This window comes from Stegostoma tigrinum, chromosome 10 (genome assembly GCF_030684315.1).
Source record: "Stegostoma tigrinum isolate sSteTig4 chromosome 10, sSteTig4.hap1, whole genome shotgun sequence".
NCBI classification, from domain to species: domain Eukaryota; kingdom Metazoa; phylum Chordata; class Chondrichthyes; order Orectolobiformes; family Stegostomatidae; genus Stegostoma; species Stegostoma tigrinum.
In genome coordinates this window covers 79,022,978-79,045,374 of record NC_081363.1, presented here as the reverse complement: position 1 = coordinate 79,045,374, position 22,397 = coordinate 79,022,978, and the positions used below count along the sequence as shown (strand labels likewise).

Below are 22,397 nucleotides of genomic sequence, written 5' to 3'. Positions count from 1 at the left end.
CGCTCTGAGACAGGGTGATTATGGACAATGTGACATTAGTGTTCTGAAGGGGGTGCTGCATTGCAGCATAATTGTGGATGGTGTGACTGTAGTGCTCTGAGAGTGGGTGACTGTTGACTGTAGTGCACGAAGGTTGGTTTATTGTAGGCAGTGACTGTAGTGCTCTAAGGCAGGAAGATTGTATACAGTGTGGCTATAGTGCTTTCAGCTGAGGCAAATACAGTAATTTTGACCATAGTGCTCTGAGGTCAGATGATTGTGGACAGTGTAACTGTAGTGTTCTGAGATTAGATGACTGCCTGTCACTGCAGTGTACTGAGGCGGTGTAACTGTGGGCAGTATGACGTAGTGCTCTAGACAGAGTGATTGTGTCATTGTGACCCTCGTGCTGTATTGTGGATGATTGGGACAATGTGTGTATGCTATGAGGCTGGTGATTGTGGACAATGTGACTGCAGTGCTCTGATGTGGGTGATTATGTACAGTTTAACTGTAGTGTTCTGAGAGTGGGTGACAACAATATTGTGGGCAATGTGACTGTAGTGCTATGAGGCAGGTGATTTTGGATGGTGTAACTGTGCTCTGAGCAAGGGTGAATGTGGTGCAGTGCTGTAAGGCTAGTTGATTGTGGACACTTTGACTGTAGTGCTCTGAGTTAGCGAAACTGTGGACAGTGTGACTAGCACAATGAGACAGGATAATTTTGGACAGTGTTACTGTAGTGATCTGAGGCAGAATGACTTTGGACAGTTTGGCTGTAGTGCTTCAGGTAGTGTGATTGTTGGCAATATGACCGTAGTGCCCCAATGCATGCTCTTGTCGACAGTGCAACTCTCGTGCTCTGGGGCAGGGTGATCTGGTCAGTGTGACTGTGATAATATTCAAAACATTGCTAGTTTATTGTTCCAAGTCTGTCCTCATTTCTATCCAAAGTTAATCTCCTCTTTGTACACATACATCATGGTGCCTGTAAATATAAATTCAAGAATTGTTTATGGCGTACCTTAGGATAAAAATGTCATCCTTATTTTCAAAAGGCTCCATGTCGATGTCTATTTAATCCCTTCCAACCCAGCAACCGTGCAAACACCTATTTATTCCTTGAACTCTGGACTCTTGAACATCTGCTAATTTTAACTCCTCCATGGTTTGTGGTCATGCGAGATCCCAATCTCTACAATGCTGTCCTTTCCTCCCTACACCTTGCTTCTATCTTGCTTCCTTCCTTAAATACTATCTTAAAACCTACCATAAGACCCAACCTTTGATTGTCTGCCCTAAAACTGCCGTACTTTGCCACGTCTAACGTTTTAGATTAGATTCCCTACAGTGTGGAAACAGGCCCTTCGGCCCAACAAGTCCACAATGCCCCTTGAAGCATGCCACCCAGACCCATCCCCCCCCCTAACCCTAACCCCTGAATACCACGGGCAATTTAGCATGGCCAATCCACCTAACCTGCACATCTTTGGACTGTGGTAGGAAACCGGAGCACCCAGAGGAAACCCATGCAGACACGGGGAGAATGTGCAAACTCCACACAGACAATCGCCCGAGGCGGGCATCGAACCCGCGTCCCTAGCGCTGTGAGGCTGCAGTGCTAACCACTGAGCCACCGTGCCGCCCTATGTCATATTATGATGCTCCTGTGAAGTGCTTCGATGTGTTTTATTACATTACAAATACTATATAGATGTAGGTTGTTCTTGTTGTAATCAAGGGACATTGGCCACCAGCTTAGCGACAGTATCCCATCATGGGAAATAGGTTTAACAAGTTGTATCTGAACTTACGTCACATTTTCCATGTGCAATTAGAATAGAATAGAACGGAATAGAATAGAATAGCAATTTATTGTCACGTGTATTTTTACAAACAAGAACAGTGAAAAGTTTTATAAGTCGCCATGCCACGGCGCCTAATTAAAAACGTGACCTGTATTCAAGTAATTGTAGCAGTTTCCTCATCACTGTTTACTGAGACTGTCTTTATGAAAGAGAGTCTGGCAAAGCATTTCTCGTGCTCTCCAACTTTCTCCTCAAGATTATGCCTCACAGTGTGGAAGAGTTGCATAGGTTTGGGCAGCTCTCCCAGACCTAGCTGAAATGGGCATTCTCCATTCACCGACCTGGACGGGCGATGACAAACAGCCGTTCAACCACATGGGGTAACATTATTATGTTATCCGCAATCCACATCTCGGCGTACATCAAGCTCGATCACTCAAGAAGCAGGAACTCAATGTACATTTTTATTTATTTGTCCTGTTTAATTTCTACTCCAACTGTAATCTCCAGTCGAAGCGAAAAAAAGGCAGCTTGTATTTGTACAATGCCTTTAAACATCCTACTTAACAATACTGACAAAATTTGACACAAAAGCAACGAAGGGACAAGTGACCAAAAAAATTGCAAAAAGATGGAAGCATTTTAAAGGAAGTGACAGCAACTTGAAAGGTTTAGCAAAAGAACTGTAGATAGAGTGGAGGCAACTGAGGGTATGGTTAAGAGGTGGAGTATTGAGGCTAAGCAAATCTCGTTCCTTAATCACTTTGCATCAAATCTGGGATCATAGTTGGTGAGAGCGCGTTGGGATATCCTGAAGAGGCGAGACGTCCTTCGAGATGGGAAATGAACATCTCCACTGCCAATCAGAAACCCAGTGTGATAGGTGCCGCGTAAATGCAAATCCTTTCTGTCCAATTACAGGAGGAAATTTTCTGGGAATAGAAACAAAAATCTCAAGACAAAGAGAGAGATCACTTGCTGGACATTGACCCACTGTAGGTTGCCACAGTTGCAACTGAAGAAGAGTAATTTCCAAAATGTTGACTGCTGCGTTCCTTCAGATGCTGCCTGGCCTGCTGTGTTCTTCCAGGCTCCTGTTTGTCTACGTTGGATTCCAGCAACTGCAGTTTTTTTTTCTTTGCGTCTCTCAACTGTTGCCGGATTGGCTTCTTTTGGACATGTGTAGCTGGGAGTAGCATGAAGAGATTGGAACGAAAACAACAGTTGCTAGAAAAGCTCAGCAGGCCTGGCAGCATCTGTGAAGAAAAAGAAAATCCGAGTTAACGTTTCGGGTCCGGTGACCCTTCCTCAGAACTTGTGGTTTTTATGAAGAGATTGGAAGTGAGCATGGGAGAAATGCTGTGATTCCTTTTCATTGGTATATAATAGGGATTTGAATTGTGGACTCTTTCAGATGGAAAGGACTCCCGAGTTATGTACAAAAGGTCCGCAGGGTTCCTGTTTGCACTGTTTGAGTGGGATAACAGTAGCCTTGTTCCAACATGATTACCCAACCTCTTAGAAAACGTGAATCAACCTACACACAAAGACCTGGACTTGGTCCAGCTGGATTTCATTTCCAGTAGCTTAACTTGGGAATTCTTAAGGTGGGACTCCTTCCCCGAAGAGATTTCAGCCGTCTTTTGTTCAATGGCATATGGGCCTGAGCCTGGCAATGCTTTTGTTTTCGAAAAGGTAAGTGCTCCCTGTTTCTGCCTCTCAAAATTTACTCGAGGAAAGAAGATGCAGAATGAAAGTATTTGATGGATTTAATTAACCGAGAGACGCGCGGGTGAGACTGGCTTTACGTCAGGCCGTTTGGTTTCGCTGTGCTCGATGAGGGCAATTCATCATTCTGTCATTTAGTCAAAAGCAGCCTCAACAAAAAGCTCTTTCTCTTGCCCCCCAACCACCCCTCCCCCACGCCAAAGCCACCCCTACTGACCGCATCTCTCTCTCTCTCCCGCTCACTCTATTAAAGATTCGTGCATCTGTGTGCAGAGAGCACTCGCTAGGCAACCACCAACATTTGCCATTTATGAATACTGATTGATTAATGCGGAGCTCAGGAATGGCTCCATCTCGAAAGAACGAATGTGAACGCGGCCTTGATACAGAAGGAATTTCTTGCTGAGATTTGGAGTTTGTCGAAACGAGGGTTCGATGGCTACCATGGGGTCCGGGTGATGATGGAATTTGGGGTCTTTCTGTATATTGTTAATCATTGAGTGAATACGTCACCCCCCACCCCTCCAACCTCACCGCCACCCATTCACCGGCCTGGCAGTCAGTCTGAATAAATGTCTGCACCCTCGCCCCCCAACCCCTTCCGAGGCTCGGGTGGGGTGGGGAAGGTAGTGAGAATGTAAGTTCCCCACTTTTCCGTGCTGAAGACAGCTTATTATGGGAATCACATCGGCGTAAGGGCAGGGTGGAGGTTGACGTAGTTCGAGTCAGTCTTTGGCTCAACGGGCAGCCCTTACCACAGCGGACTGTTAATTCAGGGTCCCCACGTAGCGAGTTGTAAAAGTCCTTCAGCTGTTTGAATAGTTTAGCCTGAGCCAACGTGCGAGTGAGTACTGAACTGTTCCATGTGAAAGTTGGCGGGAGACCCCTCGGAGAGACAGCATGTTGAAGGGGTTTTCACTAAGACATCGTATCAACATAATGAAGGTATTTATTTTCACGAGGCAGTTACTGAGGACATCGCTACTCCTGCCTGAACAAGGAATAAAGATGAGGTGAACATTAAAACTATTTATCTTCCGGCAGGTTTTAAAGTGGCCTAAATTGGAGAGTCAGCTACCTCACGAGTCTAAGTGATGTATGCCATCTATTTCTATTGATCGTAGTAACCTAATCCTGATTCAGTGGTTCTCAAGCTCTGAGGTTTGAACTCAAGACTGATGCGCTGCCTACTGCGCTAATACAGGTAGCTCCCAATGTGTTGACTGCTCCTTTCCTCTTGATGCTGCCTGGCTTGCTGTGTTCTTCCCAGCCTTCTGTTTGTCCACCTTGGATTCCAGCATCTGCAGGTTTTTTTTGTCTCTAATGGCTCAATGGTAACCCTCCCTGCTCTGAGGTTGTGGTTTCAAATGCCATTCACATTAGTGCATGAAGGCACAGTCAGAATAGCATATTTTGCACGAGATATTAAGCCAAGGTCCTAGCTTCCGGCTCAGACTCTGTGGCATTTTTCCAAACTACAGATGCATCCTGACCATTATTATCCAACTAATACAACATGTTTTCTGGTCATTTTGGCATTTCCACCTGCTGGACTTTGCCATGCGCAAGTTGTTTTCCACATTGCAAAGGCCAAGAGTACTTATTGGGTGTAAAGCATTTGTAGACATCCTAAGGCCATGGAAACTCCTATAGAAATACAAATCTTGCTTTCTGAAAATTTGCCATCCGAAGTGCTTAAAACAGTTCAGTTGCAGTTTCTGGATTCTGCATTAAATTATCCCTCATCAAGGATCGACAGATGAAAGGGCTTGTTATCCCACTCTATTTTTCCACACAGTCTCTCACAGTTCTATTCCCTTACAGTGTCAGGCATTGGGAGCCATCCCAGTGAGGAGTCTGCAGCAGCTGGACAGACGAACCTTTATTCGGTGAGCCAGTTGGACTCTGATCTCCCACAAGGCATTGTTGACGATGGTAAGTGAAGGCAGAACCAGCAATGATGTATGTGGGGATAGTGTGCAAGGCGACAGGGTACGTGTGATCCCCTTTACTTGGAGAAACATTACTGGGGGAGGGGGGTCTCCAGTCAATTATTTCATATCAGTAATCACTTCATTTTATTCTCCATTGACAAAATTTTCCATGGAACTATATTTTTGGTACTTTGTAAATATATTTTCTTTTGTAAAAAATTCTGAAGAAGTAAATAATAACAATAGAGAAAATAATATTTCTCCTTCAGATATTTAATATTAATTAAAAGCTGTATTTAAATGATTCCAGTGTAACGTCTCATTTGTATATCAGCTCCTGTTAAAGTTTATTGTGGAGAAGGCATAAATAATTTTAGGTGCAGATGTGCACTGAGCTGAGGGGTTATAGCATCCAACAGTAAGACCAAGACAAGACATGATCCTCCTTGTTCACAACACTCTTTATTCGTTGTGAAATCTTTTGAGAGCAGATTTCCTCAAGGAAGATCAGTTCACCCTTGCTGCATGTTTACTACGAGTGGTGATAAACTATATCATTGCAAATCCATCCAGTGTGGCAAGCTAAACAGGTGCTCCCGTCCTAATTCTGCAACCCACCTTCCAATTCAGCCCACACTGATGTAGGAAAATCTGAGATAACAAAGTATGGAGCTGGATGAACACAGCAGGCCAAACAGCATCTTAGGAGCAAAAAGCTGACGTTTTGGGCCTTCAACAGAAAAGGGGGAGGGGGAGAGGGTTCTGAAATAAATAGGGAGAGGCGGATCGAAGATGGGTAGAAGGGAAGATGGTTGGAGAGGAATCAGACAAGTTAAAAGAGTGGGGATGGAGCTCATAGAGGTGAGTGTAGGTGAGGAGGTAGGGAGGGGATAGGTCAGTGCAGAGAGGACGGACAGGTCAAGGGAGTGGGATGAGGTTAGTAGGTAGGAAATGGAGGTGAGGCTTGATGGGAAGAGGGGATAGGTGAGAGGAAGAACAGGTTAGGGAGGCGGGGATGAGCTGGGTTGGTATTGGGATGCAGTGGTGGGGAGGGGAGATTTTGAAGCTTGTGAAATCGACGTTGATACCATTGGGCTGCAGGGTTCCCAAGCGGAATATAAGTTGCTGTTCCTGCAACCTTTGGATGGCATGGTTGTGGCACTGCAGAAGGCCCAGGATGGATATGTCATCTGAGGAAATGGGAGGAAGAGCTGAAATGGTTCGCGACTGGGAGGTGCAGTTGTTTATAGCAAACCGAGCATAGGTGTTCTACAAAGCAGTCCCCAAGCCTTTGCTTGATTTCCCTGATGTAGAGGAGGCCACAATGGGTACAGCAGATGCAGTAGGTGAATGTCTGCTTGATGTGGAAAGTCTCCTTGGGGCCTGGGATGGGGGTGAGGGAGGAGGTATGGGGGCAAGTGAAGCTCTTCCTGCGGTTGCAGGGGAAAGTGCCAGGTATGGTGGGGTTGGATGGGAGTGTGGAGTGGACAAGGGAATCACGGAGAGAGTGGTCCCTTTGGAAAGCAGACAAGGGTGGGGATGGAAAAATGTCTTTTGTGTTGGGGTCGGATTGCAGATGGTGTAAGTGTCGGAGGATGATGCGTTGGATCAGGAGGTTGGTGGAGTGGTATGTGAGGACAAGGGGGATTCTGTTTTGGGGGTTATTGTGGGGATGGGTTGTGAGGGATGAGTTGCAGAAATGCGGGAGACACGGTCGAGGGCGTTTCGACCACTGCGGGGGAGATGTTGCGGTCCTTGAAAAAGTAGGATATCTGAGATGTACGGGAGTGGAATGCCTCCCCCTGGGAGCAGATATGGTGGAGGCAAAGGATTTGGGAATAGGAGATGGCATTTTTGCAGGAAAGTGGGTGGAGGGAGGTGTCTTCTAGGTAGCTGTGGGAGTCGGTGGGCTTGAAATGGATATCGGTTTCTAGGTGGTTGCCTGAGATGGAGACCGAGAGGTCCAGGGAAGGTGAAGGATGTGTTGAACATGGTCCAGGTGAATGTGGAGGTTGGGGTGGAAGGTGTTGGTGAAGTGGATGAACTGTTCGAGCTTCTCGTGGGAGCACGAGGCGACGCCGATACAGTCATCATTGTAACAGAGGAAGAAGTGGGTTTTAGGGCCAGTGTGGGTGCGGAAGAGTGATTGTTCCATGTGACCTACAAAGAGGCAGGCATATCCTGGGCCCGTGTGGGTACCCACGGCCACCCCCTTTGTCTGTAGGAAATGGGAGAAATCGAAAGAGAAGTTGTTGAGGGCGAGGACGAGTTCAGTTAGGCGGGCCTGCCTCTTTGTAGGTTACGTGGAACAATCACTCTTCCGCACCCACACTGTACCGGCGCCACCTCGTGCTCTCATAAGGAGCTCGAGTAGTTCATCTAATTCACAAACACCTTCCACCCCAACCACCTGGACATCCCTCACCTTCCTGGACCTATCTGTCTCCATCTCAGGCAACCACCTTGAAACTGATATCCATTTCAAGCCCACCGATTCCCACAGCTACCTAGAATACACCTCCCACCCACTTCCCTGCAAAAATTCCATCCCCTATTCCCAATTCCTTTGCCTCCACTGCATCTGCTCCCAGGATGAGGCATTCCACTCCCGAACATCTCAGATGTCCTCGTTTTTCAAGGACCGTAACCTCTCCCCCGCGCCTCCTCCGCAGTGGTCGAGCACGCCCTCAACCATGTCTCCCGCATTTCCTGCAACTTATCCCTCACACCCTGTCCCCGCAATAACACCATAAGAGAATCCCCCTCGTCCTCACATACCACCCCACCAACCTCTGGATCCAACGCATCATCATCAGACACTTCCACCATCTGCAATCCAACCCCACTGTAAATCTCGACCCCGGTGGGGTCTCTCGATTCTGCGATCAGTCACTCGCAGTCATTCTGGCTGTTTAAGACTTTACTCTTTATTTCTTCATGCAGCCGGGTACAGATCATCCGGAAAACACAGAAGTTGAGCACTTCCGTATTCCCCGGAGGAGCTGCACACACAACTTAATACAAAGACATTTTTATACTTTTCTGGGTTCATGGGGTGATCGCATAGTGTATTCAAACAATTACCAAACAATACATGCTACTGGTTCATTGACAGTTACTTAATCCAATAATGTTAACTGGTAAACAACTTATGTCATGACATGTAAGTAACTTTTTATCTCGCCACACAGCGCCACAACATTTGCAACCAAAGGTCAGTTAGAACGGTTAGTACTGCATTATCATATCATTACTGCATTATTTATGCAGCTGTAGTAGAATTTACAGTTCCTAGGCTAGAAGAGCAGCTCTAGCAGAATTTACAGTTCCAAGGCTAGAAGCTATTTTGTTGTGCTAACTTGCACCAAGAAGCCATCTTGTGCCTGTACCCAAGTTTCAGATCCGACCCCACCACCAAAGACGTTTTTCCATCCCCACCCTTGTCTGCTTTGCAGAGGGACTACTCTCTCCGTGACATCCTTGTCCGCTCCACACTACCCTCCAATCCCACCACACCCGGCACTTCCCCCTGCAACAGCAGGAAATGCTACACTTGCCCCCATACCTCCTCCCTCACCCCCATTCCAGGCCCCAAGAAGACTTTCTACATCAACAGATGTTCACCTGCACATCTGCCAATGTGGTATACTGCATCTGTTGTACCCATTGTGGCCTCCTCTACATCAGGGAAACCAAACAGAGGTTTGGGGACTGCTTTGCAGAACACCTACGTGCGGTTCGCAATAAACAACTGCACCTTCCAGTTGCGAACCATTTTAACTCCCCCTCCCATTCCTTTGATGACATGTCCATCATGGGCCTCCTGCAGTGCCACAATGATGCCACCCGAAGGTTGCAGGAACAGCAACTCATATTCCACTTGTGAACCCTACAGCCCAATGGTATCAATGTGGATTTACCAAGCTTCAAAATCTCCCCTCCCCCCACTGCATCACAATACCAGCCCAGCTTGTCCACCCCTCCCTAACCTGTTCTTCCCCTCATCTATCCCCTCCTCCCACCTCAAGCTACACCTCCATTTCCTACCTACTCACCTCATCCTGTTCTCTTGAACTGTCTGTCCTCCCCGGACAGACCTATTACCCCCCCACCTACACTCACCTCTACTGGCTCTATCCCCGCCCCTTTAACTTGTCTGATTCCTCTCCAACTATCTTCTCCTCTATCCATTTTTGATCCACCTCCCCCTCTCCCTATTTATTTCAGAACCCTCTCCCCCTCCCCCTTTTCTGATGAAGGGTCTCTGCCCGAAACGCCAGCTTTTGTGCTCCTAAGATGCTGCTTGGCCTGCTGTATTCATCCAGCTCCACACTTTGTTATCTCAGATTCTGCAGCATTTGCAGTTCCCATTATCTTTGATGTAGGAAAAATCTCCTTATACCACCGATTGTGAGGGTTCCTAAAGTGGACAGCAACCTGTGAGTTGACGATGCTGCAAACCTTCTTTTAGCCCAACACTCGATAATATTTCATGAGTCAGAAGATTGTAGAATATCTAAGATGAATGTGGAATGCTGTCCCTGAAGTGCTACATTATGCTTGTTTACAACATCGAATCATAGAGTTGTACAGCATGGAAACTGTCGATCCAACTCGTCCTTGCTGACCGGATATCCAAAATTAATCTAGTCCCATTTGCCAGCATTTTGCCAATAATCCTCTAAACCCTCCCTATTCATGCACCCATCCAGATGCCTTTTAAATATTGTAATTATCACAGCCTCCACAACCTCCTCTGGCAGCTCATTCTGTACATGTACCACTCTCTACAGTTAGATCTGTTTTAAATCTTTCCTCTCTCATCTTAAAACTATGCCCTCTCGTTTTGGACTCCCCTACACTTGGAAAAATACTTTGGTTATTCCCCATATCCATGCCCTTCATGATTTTATAAACCTCTATAAGGTCACCCTTCAGTCTCTGAAACTCCAGAGAAAATAGCCCCAGCCTATTCAGCCTCTCCCTACAGCTCAAACCTTGCAACCATGGAAACATTCTTGTAAATCCTTTAAGAACCCTTTCAAGTTTCACAACATCTTTCCTACAGCAGGGAGACTTGAATTAAACGTAGCTCAAAAATGAAAGGTAAGAGCAAGAATTGAAGTTGTCAAGGTGGCGTGGAGCCTGCAGGGGAGCCACAAGGATGTCAGAACCATTTCTGATAAGTTAAGACAAACAGCACAGATTAAAAAGAAGTGCAAGTGCTGAAAACAAAAAATGCTGTTAATACACTTTTGTTGATGCTGTTAGTCAGACAGTGTCTGAAAAATGGAGACAAACTGGGATGTACTTTGCTTTTATATGAAAGCAAAATACCGTGGTTGCTGGAAATCTGAAATCAAGAGCAGGATATGCTGAAAATACTCATCTATGGAGAGAAAACGGAGTTAACATGGCAAGTTATTTTTGCTACTTTTCTTTCATTCCTCAATGGATTTTCTGAGGTTTTGGGCTTATCACAATTGTAGAAGATTTTCTCTTTTTTGTGTATTCTTTGGCTCCTTTAATTTCCAGCTATCTTGCAATCTTTATCAGCATCTTTTTTCAATTATTTTTCTATCTTGTCTCTGTGTTCCTCTCTATTCATATTTTTATTCACCTCTACCCTTATTTTATGTCTCTCTGCCTGTGTTTACTTGTTTTCATCACCCTTTCCCATTTTTGCCTCCTCTTTCTGTCATGTCATTTCTTTCTCTGTCTTTCACTCTCTCCATCTCACTCTCTTTGCCTATGTGTAACTATCTATCAGTCTCTCTGTCCCTATTCACATCCCCAGCATCACACTATTATAGTCCAATTCCAGGAATATTGAAAGCATGGAGATTTTTGAGCTCAGGTGGTTCTGTATCAGAAAATGAGAGCTGACTGTTGTCTTTAGAGGCAGGAACTTTCTACATAGGGGTAGAAGCAAGGCCAGCTACAAAACCTGAATTGTATTGTGCTTGCTGGGAAGTTATGCAACAGGGCAATGGTAGGGCTGATGCTTGCTTAAGCATCTAGTTGCATTACATTTCATTATACTAGAGAACTGCGGTGACTACAGTGCTTGCTTTGGACTTGATCTCACTGTTTTGAAATCAATTTGGCAACACCATAGGAGATATTGTTATAATGGGTTCATGAGCATGTATGTGCTGCACCTCCAGAAAATGCTCAACAATATGGCTTTTACGAGCTATCTCCAGAAAGCTTATCTAGCATAACATGACTCCAGTAATTATTTAAGATAACGAAGTGTGGAGCTGAACGAACACAGCAGGCCAAGCAGCATCTTAGGACCACAAAAGCTGACGTTTCGGGCCTAGACCCTTCAACCCTTTTTCTGATGAAGGGTCTAGGCCCAAAACGTCAGCTTTTGTGCTCATAAGATGCTGCTTGGCCTCCTGTGTTCATCCAGCTCTACAATTTGTTATCTCATATTCTTCAGCATCTGCAGTTCCCATTATCTCTCTCCACTAATTATTTATTCCAGTGAGTGCCAACAGCAATATTGAAGGAGCTGTTGTGATACCTTAATTACTTCATTGACACAATTGTTACGTTCCAGTGAATTAATCAATGGGATAGCTCTGAGAACAGATGCAGAGCAGCCAAAGTCTTCTATTCACTGTCTGTGTCAATGTATTAATAAGGAGACTGTATTACCACTAAGATGGAAGCCGTCATCAAGCCTGCATGAATAAATTGATTCCATGACTAACATTGTGACCATCCAACATATTCTGTTAATAAATTGATTCATAAATTGATTCTGTTCATAACAATGAGAGCCATCTAAACAGTGCATTAAAAAATCAATTGTATCATGAATAGTGAGACCAGATTCCATTCCCCACACTTTGTGTTAATAGCTGGATTCCATCACTAAAAGTGTGATCCATCTCACTTTACATTAATATAGCATAAATCTGTAAAATAATTATAACACAGAAGGAGACCATTCAGCTCTTCAGCCAACTGTAAAAGCAATTTAGCTCGCATCCTGGCTCCCTCCTTTCCCCATAGCCCTGCAAATGTTTCTGTACAGGTTGCTTTTCCAATTTCTTTTGGATGCCACAGATTGACCTGCCTTCGCCATACTCTCGGGCAGTACATTTCATACCCTCACCCACTTGCTGTGTGGAACTGTTTCTTCTAGTGTTACAATTGGTGTTTTTGCCAATCATCTTAAATCTGTGTCCTCTGGTTCTCAACCTACCAGTGGGAACATGTTCTCTCGATCCACACTGTCCAGAGTCCTTGTGTTTTTGTACACCTCAATCAAATCTCCCTCTCCGCTTCCAACTCCTACAATCTATCCATTCAATATGAAGTTGATCACCCTTGGAACCCATGTTGTAAATCTTTTCTGCAGTCTCTCCACAATCTTCATAGCCTTCCTAAAGTGTACTGCACAGAATTGCATCCAGTATTCCAGCCTCGGCCAAACTAGAGTTATACAAATATTCGTCTTAACCTCCCTGCTTTTGCACTTCATGCATCTATTTATCAAGCCCAGGATAACACATTGTTATTTAATCAACTACCTTCTGCTGGCTTCAACAATTTCTGCACCTCAAGGTGTTTGTGCACTTCCTTTAGATTGTGTCCTACACTTTGTATTGCCTACCCTTGTTTTGTTTTACTTGAATTAATTGCATTGGCTGAAACCCTCAAACAGCCTCAACACTCAGACTGTATTCTTCTCGTTCATTTTTTCACAGGATATTGTGGTTGGTTGGCTTGCTGAGCTGGTTTGTTGTTTTTCAGCCTCTGGTGAAGCGCTCAATGGACTCCAGACTTTAAATAATAGGCAAGAGAAACATAATGGCGCTTCATCGGAGGCTGCACTGATGATGTTACCCAGCAGGGTAATAAAACGTCTGAAGAAAAGCAATGAACCAGCTCGGCCAGTCAACCAACAACAACATCAGCAAATCTACTCTAAAATCACAGGATAATGTCAACAGAAGGTCAACAGTTAATGTTCACCGATAATAGCCATTGAGAAGGGTTTAATGAGCTGCCTTCCTAAACCGTTGCTGTTTGTATGTTGAGTGTATTTACATGGCATTATTAGGAATGGAGTTCCAAGATTTTGAGGCAGCAACATTTTTCCATATTAGCTTCTTTATTCTTTTGTGGGGTATGGGCAACACTGGCAAGGCTAACATTTGTCACTCACTCTTAATTCCCTTGAACTGAATGGCTTGCTTGGCTATTTCAGAAGTATTCAGAGTCACCCACATTGCTGTGGGTCTAGAGACACATGTAGGCCAGATCAGGTAATGGGGGAAGATTTTCTTCCCAATGCGTTTTACAACAATTGATGATAGTTTCATGGTCACCATCACTGAGACTAGCTTTCAGCTCTACATTCATGACATATGAACAAGGAGCAGGAGTAGGGCATTCAGCCTCTCGAATGCACTGCACCATTCAACAAGATTGTGGTATAATTCAATACAACATCACCTAGGCAATACCAGTTCATAATTCTGTAGGTACACTGCTCATGATCTCTGCTTTCCTTGTCAGTATTTCTTCATTTGTGTGGCTTCATTAATGGGTTTCACACTCATAATTTTAAGTTAAGATACAAATCAGCCATGATGGCTCAGTGGTTAGTACTGCTGCCTTACAGTGCCAGGGATCCAATGGGCTGAACCCAATGAGCTTCCATACTGTAGGGATTCTATGAATCTATGTTTGAATTGATTGAAGGAACAAACCTGATGGGATGGAATGGCCTTCTGCTGTTCCCACCAGATGAGGCAGGCCTAGGGAATTAGCCTGTGGTCATCAACATCAGACAAGGTAGCCATGTCTTGGTAAGTGCTACACCGTCTCCATTATGGGCCACTATTCTGCACTTATCTGCCTTTTTTTCCACACAGAGACTGAACCGGTAATATTGGAGGATGATTCATTGCATCAACTTGAAGATTTGCCATTTCTCTTCCCTGTGCCAGAGGTTGCCCCATCAGGTAAAAGTATTGAAATGTACATTCTATAAACAATTTAACTGTGAATTATTTAAGACTGCATATAATTTTTAGAGAATGTATCACACCATAGGATATTGTAACTTTTAGGTTCAAAGTTGAGTTTGTCCAGTACTGTATTGCCCATATCAGATTAATGTGCCTCACTTTTTCCTCAGATCTAAACTCTGGGATGCCCTACCTAAACCTCCATGCTTCTCTTATTTTCCCTTCTGCTGTAGAATCCTCTTTAAAACCAACCCTTTGAATGATCTTGATGCCTGTTTCTTTGCCTCATAGTGAATTTCATTGTTCTTCAAAGGATTTTACTTAAATATCAGAAGGTTTTACAGTGAGGTTGTTGACTGGTTTTCCGAGTTGGCTTGTTCTCATTAAGATGTTTCGACACCATACTAGTTGACATCATCACTCCAGCCTCCAATGGAGCAATGTTCTTCTACTCCCCTTGGAATTTATACTGTTTGGTCCGTTATGGTGAGTAGTGTCATTGCCAGCTTTGATCTGTATGGGTTTGTATATGGGGTCCAATTCTCTGTGTTTGTTGATTACATTACGGGTTCCTATATTACTAGGAATTCCCGTACATGTCTATGTTTGGCTTGGGCTACTACGGTTACGTTATCCCAGTTAAACTGATGGCCTTCATTGTCTGCGTGTACCGATATTAAGGAGAATTTGTCTCTGAACATCACTTAGCAGCAAAACAGCACAACAAGCTCTCCTTAATATCAGTACACTCAGACAATGAACGCCATCAGTCTAACTGGGACAAGGTAATCACAGTAGCCAAGCTAAACATGGACATACAAGGGAATATCTAGAAGCATGGCTCTCCACCTGTAATGCAATCGACAAACACGTAGAATTGGACCCCATATACACACCCATACAGATCAAAACTGGAATGACACTACTTAGCATAATGGATCAAACAGTATAAATTCCAAGTGGAGTAGAATAACATGGCTTCATCGGAGGCTTCACTGATAATGTCACCAAAACGTCTGAACAAGAACAAGCCAGCTCTGCAAGCAAGTCAACAACCTCACCCACAATATGAGCTACAGATTTTTGCCAAATCTTTGAAGGTTTTACGATGTTAGAGGTGCTATATCAGTTCCAATAATGTATCTGGTTCAGATTTCCTCTGTATCAGGATAAAGCTACAATGTGACAACGTTGCAGGGAAGGCATCTATCATAAAAAAAATGATGTTGGACTGGCATGGACAAGGTCAGAATTCTCATAACAGCAGTAATCCAACAGGTTAATTTGAAAACACAAGCTTTCGGAATTTTACTGCTTCTTCAGCTGTTAGTGAGAGAGGTAGTATCAAACACAGAATTTATAAGTTAAAAGATCAAAAGGTCACACCATTGATGAGGATTTACTAAGCAAACCTAAGATGCTGTTAAATCTTTAATCAGTTAGAAGTTTTTAATTGATAAGTATATGTAAACTCCCAAATTCCTTTCAATCCCAGTGCTATGAGAACTAAAGGTTTTATCATTGTAGAGAAGAGGTGACATTTTAGGTCAGATAATACATGTTAGTTGTGAGGCCTTGTTTAGAATCTGTTTGTGCCTTGGTTTAGAGTCAGACTGGTTTTATTTCGAAAGTGGGAATTTATAAAATACCACATTGAGTGACTGCCTGCCTGCCTATAAATAGACTGTATCTGCAAATATAAGTGTGTGTGTGTGTGTGTGCGTGCATGTGTGTATTGGGAGGGTGCGGGGGGTGGATGCATGGAGAAAATAACAAATGTGATGGTTAACTGGAAGGATCAAGAATTTTGAAAAAAATAAGCATATATACCCCACACAGTACCATTTCGCCCGAAGTAAGGAAGACCTATGCCAGGAATTGTGTGTTGTCATTGGTTTCTACTCTGCTACTTTACTTATGCGACTCTACTGATGTCTTCATGAAAAGAGGATCTCGTCCTCAGCCAGGCCATGATTTTCTTGAAGTTGTATGTTTCCATTCATTCACCATTAAACTCACACAGACTGTTTAAGCCTTGTATTTAGCAGCTTAAGTTCCCTGTTAATCATACAGCAGTCATTTAAAAACTGCCAGTAAACCCCTCTAGCCAAGACTTAATTAATAATTAGAACTTTGGATTGAATTTTCATACTTTTAAGTTTTGAAATGTTCTTGTACAATTAAAAGAGTTTGAAGATTGAACTTTTCTGTATATTTCCTATTTAGATATTTTTTCAACAATACCTGATTTGATACTCTATTATGAATCACTGGTATCTGTCCTTCTATATTTTGTTCTTAGCATTTAATTCTCATTGGTTAAAGTATTAGACTTTTTGCTTCATCATTCACTGAGTCTCCAGACGCCCTCTTGTCTTTACATTGCAGTTATCAGCCCACACTTCCAGCAATTTACAGTATGTAGCACTCTTGTGATGAAGGATACAGGATAAAGTCTAAATTCTATCCCAAGATCTTTAAGCTATAGTTTAGACAATATTTCAGAATGTTACAAATAAGGTAAGAATAGTTTTTAGGTAAAGTGAGATTAACTCAGGGGTGCACTGATTAGTGTAATTTAGCTCCCCTTTAAATACTATAGTTATTTGTACATTGTCAATGCCTATTCCACATTTTTAATGGAACCTACCTTCCTCAGAAAGGAGATAACACGGTGTGAAGCTGGATGAACACAGCAGGCCAAGCAGCATCAGAGGAGCAGGAAAGTTTGACATTTCAGGTTGAGACCCTTCTTCAGAAAGGTCTCGACCCGAAACATCAAACTTTCCAGCTTCTCTGATGCTGCTTGGCCTGCTGTGTTCATCCAGCTTCACACCATGTTATCTTAGATTCTCCAGCATCGGCAGTTTCTACTATCTTTTCCTCAAAAAGGAGTTAGCTATACTCAAAGGGGGAAAATTTACGGGATTAGATGGAAAAAAATACAGTATATCGTACTAAATGGACTCTTTCAAAGTACTAGCATTGGCATGATAGGCAAAATTCCCTCTTTCAATGCTGTATAGCTTTACAATACATCTGCAAACACTGGCAGCAAAGTATAAATGATCATTTTACTCTTCTGCCAGCAGTAACACTGTGGTGCATCTGCTACTTAGCCTTCATTGCAGAGAAAGTTAACAACAGCAACTTCCATTTACATAAGATATATTATTTAACATAGTAAAATGTCCCAAAATGAGTTACAGAACTATTATCAAACAAAAACTTGATACAAAGCCAGCTAGGAGACATTAGGACAAATGATCTCTAACCTGGCCAAAGAGGTAGATTTTCAAGAGTGTCTTAAAGGAGGAACAAAAGGATAGAAAGGCAAACAAGTTTTAGGGAGAAATTTCAGAACTTAAAACTTTTCAACCTAGACAGTTGAAGGCAAGGTAATTAATTAATGGTGTTGTGAGTTAAAAGCAGATACACAGGAGCACAGAAATTGATACGTGCAGAGATTTCGAAGGCTCAAAGGCAGAGGGTGAGGTCTTGGTGGATTAGAAAATATAAGGATGAGAATTTTTAAGTTGAGGCAACCTCAGACTGCGAGTCTGCATAGGCCAGCAAGCGCAATGATGGTGGGAGAAAAGAAATTGTGCAAGTTAGGACACGGGGAACAGATTGAGAACCTAAGCTTAGGTAGAATGCTATACACATGGTTAGCCATGAAATATTGTGGAGTAAAGGGTTAACTATACCAATACACTGACAGTACTTCTGGTCATTTGAATAAGGAGCTATGTCATCACGATGGCAGATCACATGAGACTGAGACCTGATGTATGATGGCTGTTTTGTGTATTGCATAGATTCCGGACCAGACAGACAGTGTACCTTTAAGACTGTTTGACAACGTCACAATACATTCCAGTATAAATTTACACTCCTCGCTTTTGCGAGCCAATGTTATTGTTGTAACAGCAGCATTAGGCACAGTTACAACAGTAAACAGAATCCAGACTCTGTGTAAGTCTGAGATATTATAAATAATTAGTGTCGCTCATAAGCGTCAAGATATCTATTTCAACAAGAACCCAGTCTTAGTGGTAAATGCTAAAGGGATTAGCACATGGGGAACCCTCAAACCATATCATCCTGGCAGTGGTGTTTTACCACAACAGTACTGAATCCCTGCTCTACAATGCTGATAGGCAATAAAGATGAATAGTTTGCATTCACCTTATGTTCAGACCTCGTATATCTAGAACTCTCAGAAGCCCCTAACAATATTCCTATAAATATCAGAACAATTGACCTTTTTAGAGGAAACAAAGGAATAAATGAAGATTTTAGGATCTACATGCCTTAAAAGTTTCACATTGACAGCTGATATTATACTTGCCATCATTTCTGTCTTTATGCTTTGCTAATATTTGAATGCTTTAAATATAATCATGGAAGAGTGAAAAATTATAATGCAGGGCATAGCAAACAACAACTCCAGCCTCACCATCAAACCCGCAGACAAGGGAGGCGCAGTGGTAGTATGGCGCACTGACCTCTACATCGCCGAGGCCAAACGCCAACTCTCCGACACCACCTCCTACCGCCCCCTTGATCATGACCCCACCCCCGAGCACCAAACCATCATCTCCAATACCATCCATGACCTCATCACCTCAGGGGACCTCCCACCCACAGCCTCCAACCTTATTGTTCCCCAACCCCCCACGGCCCGTAACCCACAAACCTGCCTGCCCTGGTCGACCCATTGTCTCAGCCTGTTCCTGCCCCACCGAACTCATCTCCACCTATCTGCACTCCATTTTCTCCCCTTTGGTCCACGAAACCCCTACCTACGTCTGTGACACCACCCACGCCCTCCACCTCCTCCAGAACTTCCAATTCCCTGGCTCCCAACACCTCATTTTCACCATGGATGTCCAGTCCCTATACACCTGTATTCCTCATGCTGATGGCCTCAAGGCCCTCTGCTTCTTCCTGTCCCACAGGCCCAACCAGTCCCCCCACGCCCCCCACCACCACCACCACCGACACTCTCATCCGCCTAGCCAAACTCGTCCTCACCCTCAACAACTTCTCTTTTGATTCCTCCCACTTCCTACAGACAAAGGGGGTGGCCATGGGTACCCGCATGGGCACAAGCTATGCCTGCCTCTTTGTAGGTTACATGGAACAGTCCCTCTTCCGCACCTACACAGGCCCCAAACCCCACATCTTCCTCCGTTACATTGATGACTGTATCGGCGCCGCCTCTTGCTCCCCAGAGGAGCTCGAACAGTTCATCCACTTCACCAACACCTTCCACCCCAACCTCAAGTTCACCTGGGCCATCTCCAGCAGATCCATCACCTTCCTGGACCTCTCAGTCTCCATCTCAGGTAACCAGCTAGAAACTGATGTCCATTTCAAGCCCACCGACTCCCACAGCTACCTAGAATACACCTCCTCCAACCCACCCTCCTGCAAAAATTCCATCCCCTATTCCCAATGCCTTTGCCTCCGCCGCATCTGCTCCCAGGATGAGGCATTCTACTCCCGCACATCCCAGATGTCCACGTTCTTCAAGGACTTCTACCCCGCAGTAGTCGAGAACGCCCTTGACTGCGTCTCCCGCATTTCCCGCAACACATCCCTCACACCCGACCACGGCCACAACTGCCCCAAGAGGATCGCCCTCGTTCTCACATACCACCCCACCAACCTCTGGATACAATGCATCATCCTTCGACACTTCCGCCATCTACAATCCGACCCCACCACCCAAGACATTTTTCCAGCCCCACCCTTGTCTGCCTTCTGGAGAGACCACTCTGTCCGTGACTCCCTTGTCCGCTCCACACCCCCCTCCAACCCCACCACACCCGGCACCTCCAGGAAGTGCTACACTTGCCCCCACACCTCCTCCCTCACCCCCATCCCAGGCCCCAGATGACTTTCCATATTAAGCAGATGTTCACCTGCACATCTGCCAATGTGGTATACTGTATTCACTGTACCCGGTGTGGCTTCCTCTGCATTGGGGAAACCAAGTGGAGGCTTGGGGACCGCTTTGCAGAACACCTCTGCTCGGTTCGCAATAAACAACTGCACCTCCCAGTCGCGAACCATTTTAACTCCCCCTCCCACTCCTCAGACGACATGTCGATCATGGATCTCCTGCAGTGCCACAATGATGCCACCCGAAGGTTGCAGGAACAGCAACCCATATTCTGCTTGGGAACCCTGCAGCCCAATGGTATCAATGTGGACTTCACAAGCTTCAAAATCTCCCCTTCCCCCACTGCATCCCAAAACCAGCCCAGCTCATCTCCTACCTCCACTGCATCCCAAAACCAGCCCAGCCTGTCCCCACCTCCCTAATCTGTTCTTCCTCTCACCCATCCCTTCCTCCCACCTCAAGCAGCACCTCCATTTCCTACCTACTAACCTGATCCCAGCTCCTTGACCTGTCCGTCTTCCCTGGACTGACCTATCCCCTCCCTACCTTCCCACCTATACTCTCCTCTCCACCTATCTTCTTTTCTCTCCATCTTCAGTCCGCCTCCCCCTCTCTCCCTATTTATTCCAGAACCCTCTCCCCATCCCCCTTTCTGATGAAGGGTCTAGGCCCGAAACGTCAGCTTTTGTGCTCCTGAGGTGCTGCTTGACCTGCTGTGTTCATCCAGCTTCACACTTTGTTATCTTGGATTCTCCAGCATCTGCAGTTCCCATTATCTCTCTCCTCAGTCAAGATGCAGTTATTTTAAGTGTATTAAAAATAGTTACCTATTAGTCAGTAAAAAGAACTGTTCTATGAGCAATGACAACAAATTGATTGAAGTCACTATAATATCTGGCTGTATAATGTTGGCACATTGTGACATTGTGTCATTGTGTGTGGGGCATAGATCTGTTGGGAACAACTGATGGTCTAGGGATAAAACTTGGTCATGTGATGAGCAGAGAGCTTTCCCACTGGGCCAGCAGGTGGAAACCACTTGGGAGAAGATCGGAGAAGTATTACTGATGGTCTGTGAGCAACATGTTAACTCTTCCTCTCATGTTTGACTTTGAAAATCATCTATATTTTGTACTCCCAGTTAGCCTCAGTCCAGGATAATGTGTTTCTCCTCGTTGCAGACTATTCCGATGTGGTTTGGTGGTTTACATCCTGTGGAGCCAGTGGTCCCAATGGCCCCACTCAGGCCCAGTGTGACAATGCCTACCGCCACACTAACGTCTCTGTGGTTCTACAGTCGGAGGGCCCCCTCAAGGGCATCCAGATCTGGCAGGTACCTGCCACCAGCAAATACATGTAAGCAGAGCTCTTTGATTTACCACTTAACATCAGCACACCCAGAGTCAGTTGCAGTCCACAGCCGGTCTCGGGCAGGTGCAGTGAGCGTATAAATCCACGACTACCGGTCTTGGTGAACCAAATGATGCGTGCCCCTTGATTGACCAGCTCTGAGACACTCTGGTCCAGTGAGCCACTACCAATATCAAGTAATAAGAGCAGTTTCTCATAAAACGGCCAGACACCCAGTTTTAATGAGGCTTTTTGTAGCCCTCGTAGCCACAGCTACCTGTTGCATTGAAAGAATGCCCACAAATAGGACCATTTTAAAGTTGGTCTTGTCAGTCCTCTGTGCTCAAAAGCAAACCAATGTGTTCTGGTTGACACGTTAGGCCCAACCAATAATGTCAGCTCTGATCCCCCACTCCAATCAGTCCAGATCTCATTTCAGTGCATTCCTCATTTTCACAGGAGGCCATGGCCTCGTGGCATTATCACTACCAATTCATCCAGAAACACGAGGTCCCACCATGTTTGAATCCTGCCAGGGAAAATGGTGGAATTTGAATTCATTTTTAAAAAATCAGAAATTAAGAGACCAATAATGACCTTGAAAGCAGGGCTAATTGTCAGAAAAAAACACACTTGGTTCACCTACAATGCTTTAGCGAAGGGGACTGGTCTGATGTTCATGTGACTCCAGGCC

The 22,397-nt window shown here is 44.6% G+C and overlaps 1 protein-coding gene across 1 annotated transcript in view; it reads left to right on the top strand.

Annotated features, from left to right (window-relative positions):
* The window catches only part of ltk (leukocyte receptor tyrosine kinase), a 168,004-nt gene that overhangs the window by 56,788 nt on the left and 88,819 nt on the right, over positions 1 to 22,397 (top strand). Inside the window, exons 2-4 of the mRNA XM_048537569.2 lie at positions 5,340 to 5,450; positions 14,347 to 14,436; positions 21,535 to 21,709. Coding sequence (XP_048393526.1) covers positions 5,340 to 5,450; positions 14,347 to 14,436; positions 21,535 to 21,709 — 376 coding nt within the window. The remainder of the gene's footprint in view (positions 1 to 5,339; positions 5,451 to 14,346; positions 14,437 to 21,534; positions 21,710 to 22,397) is intronic.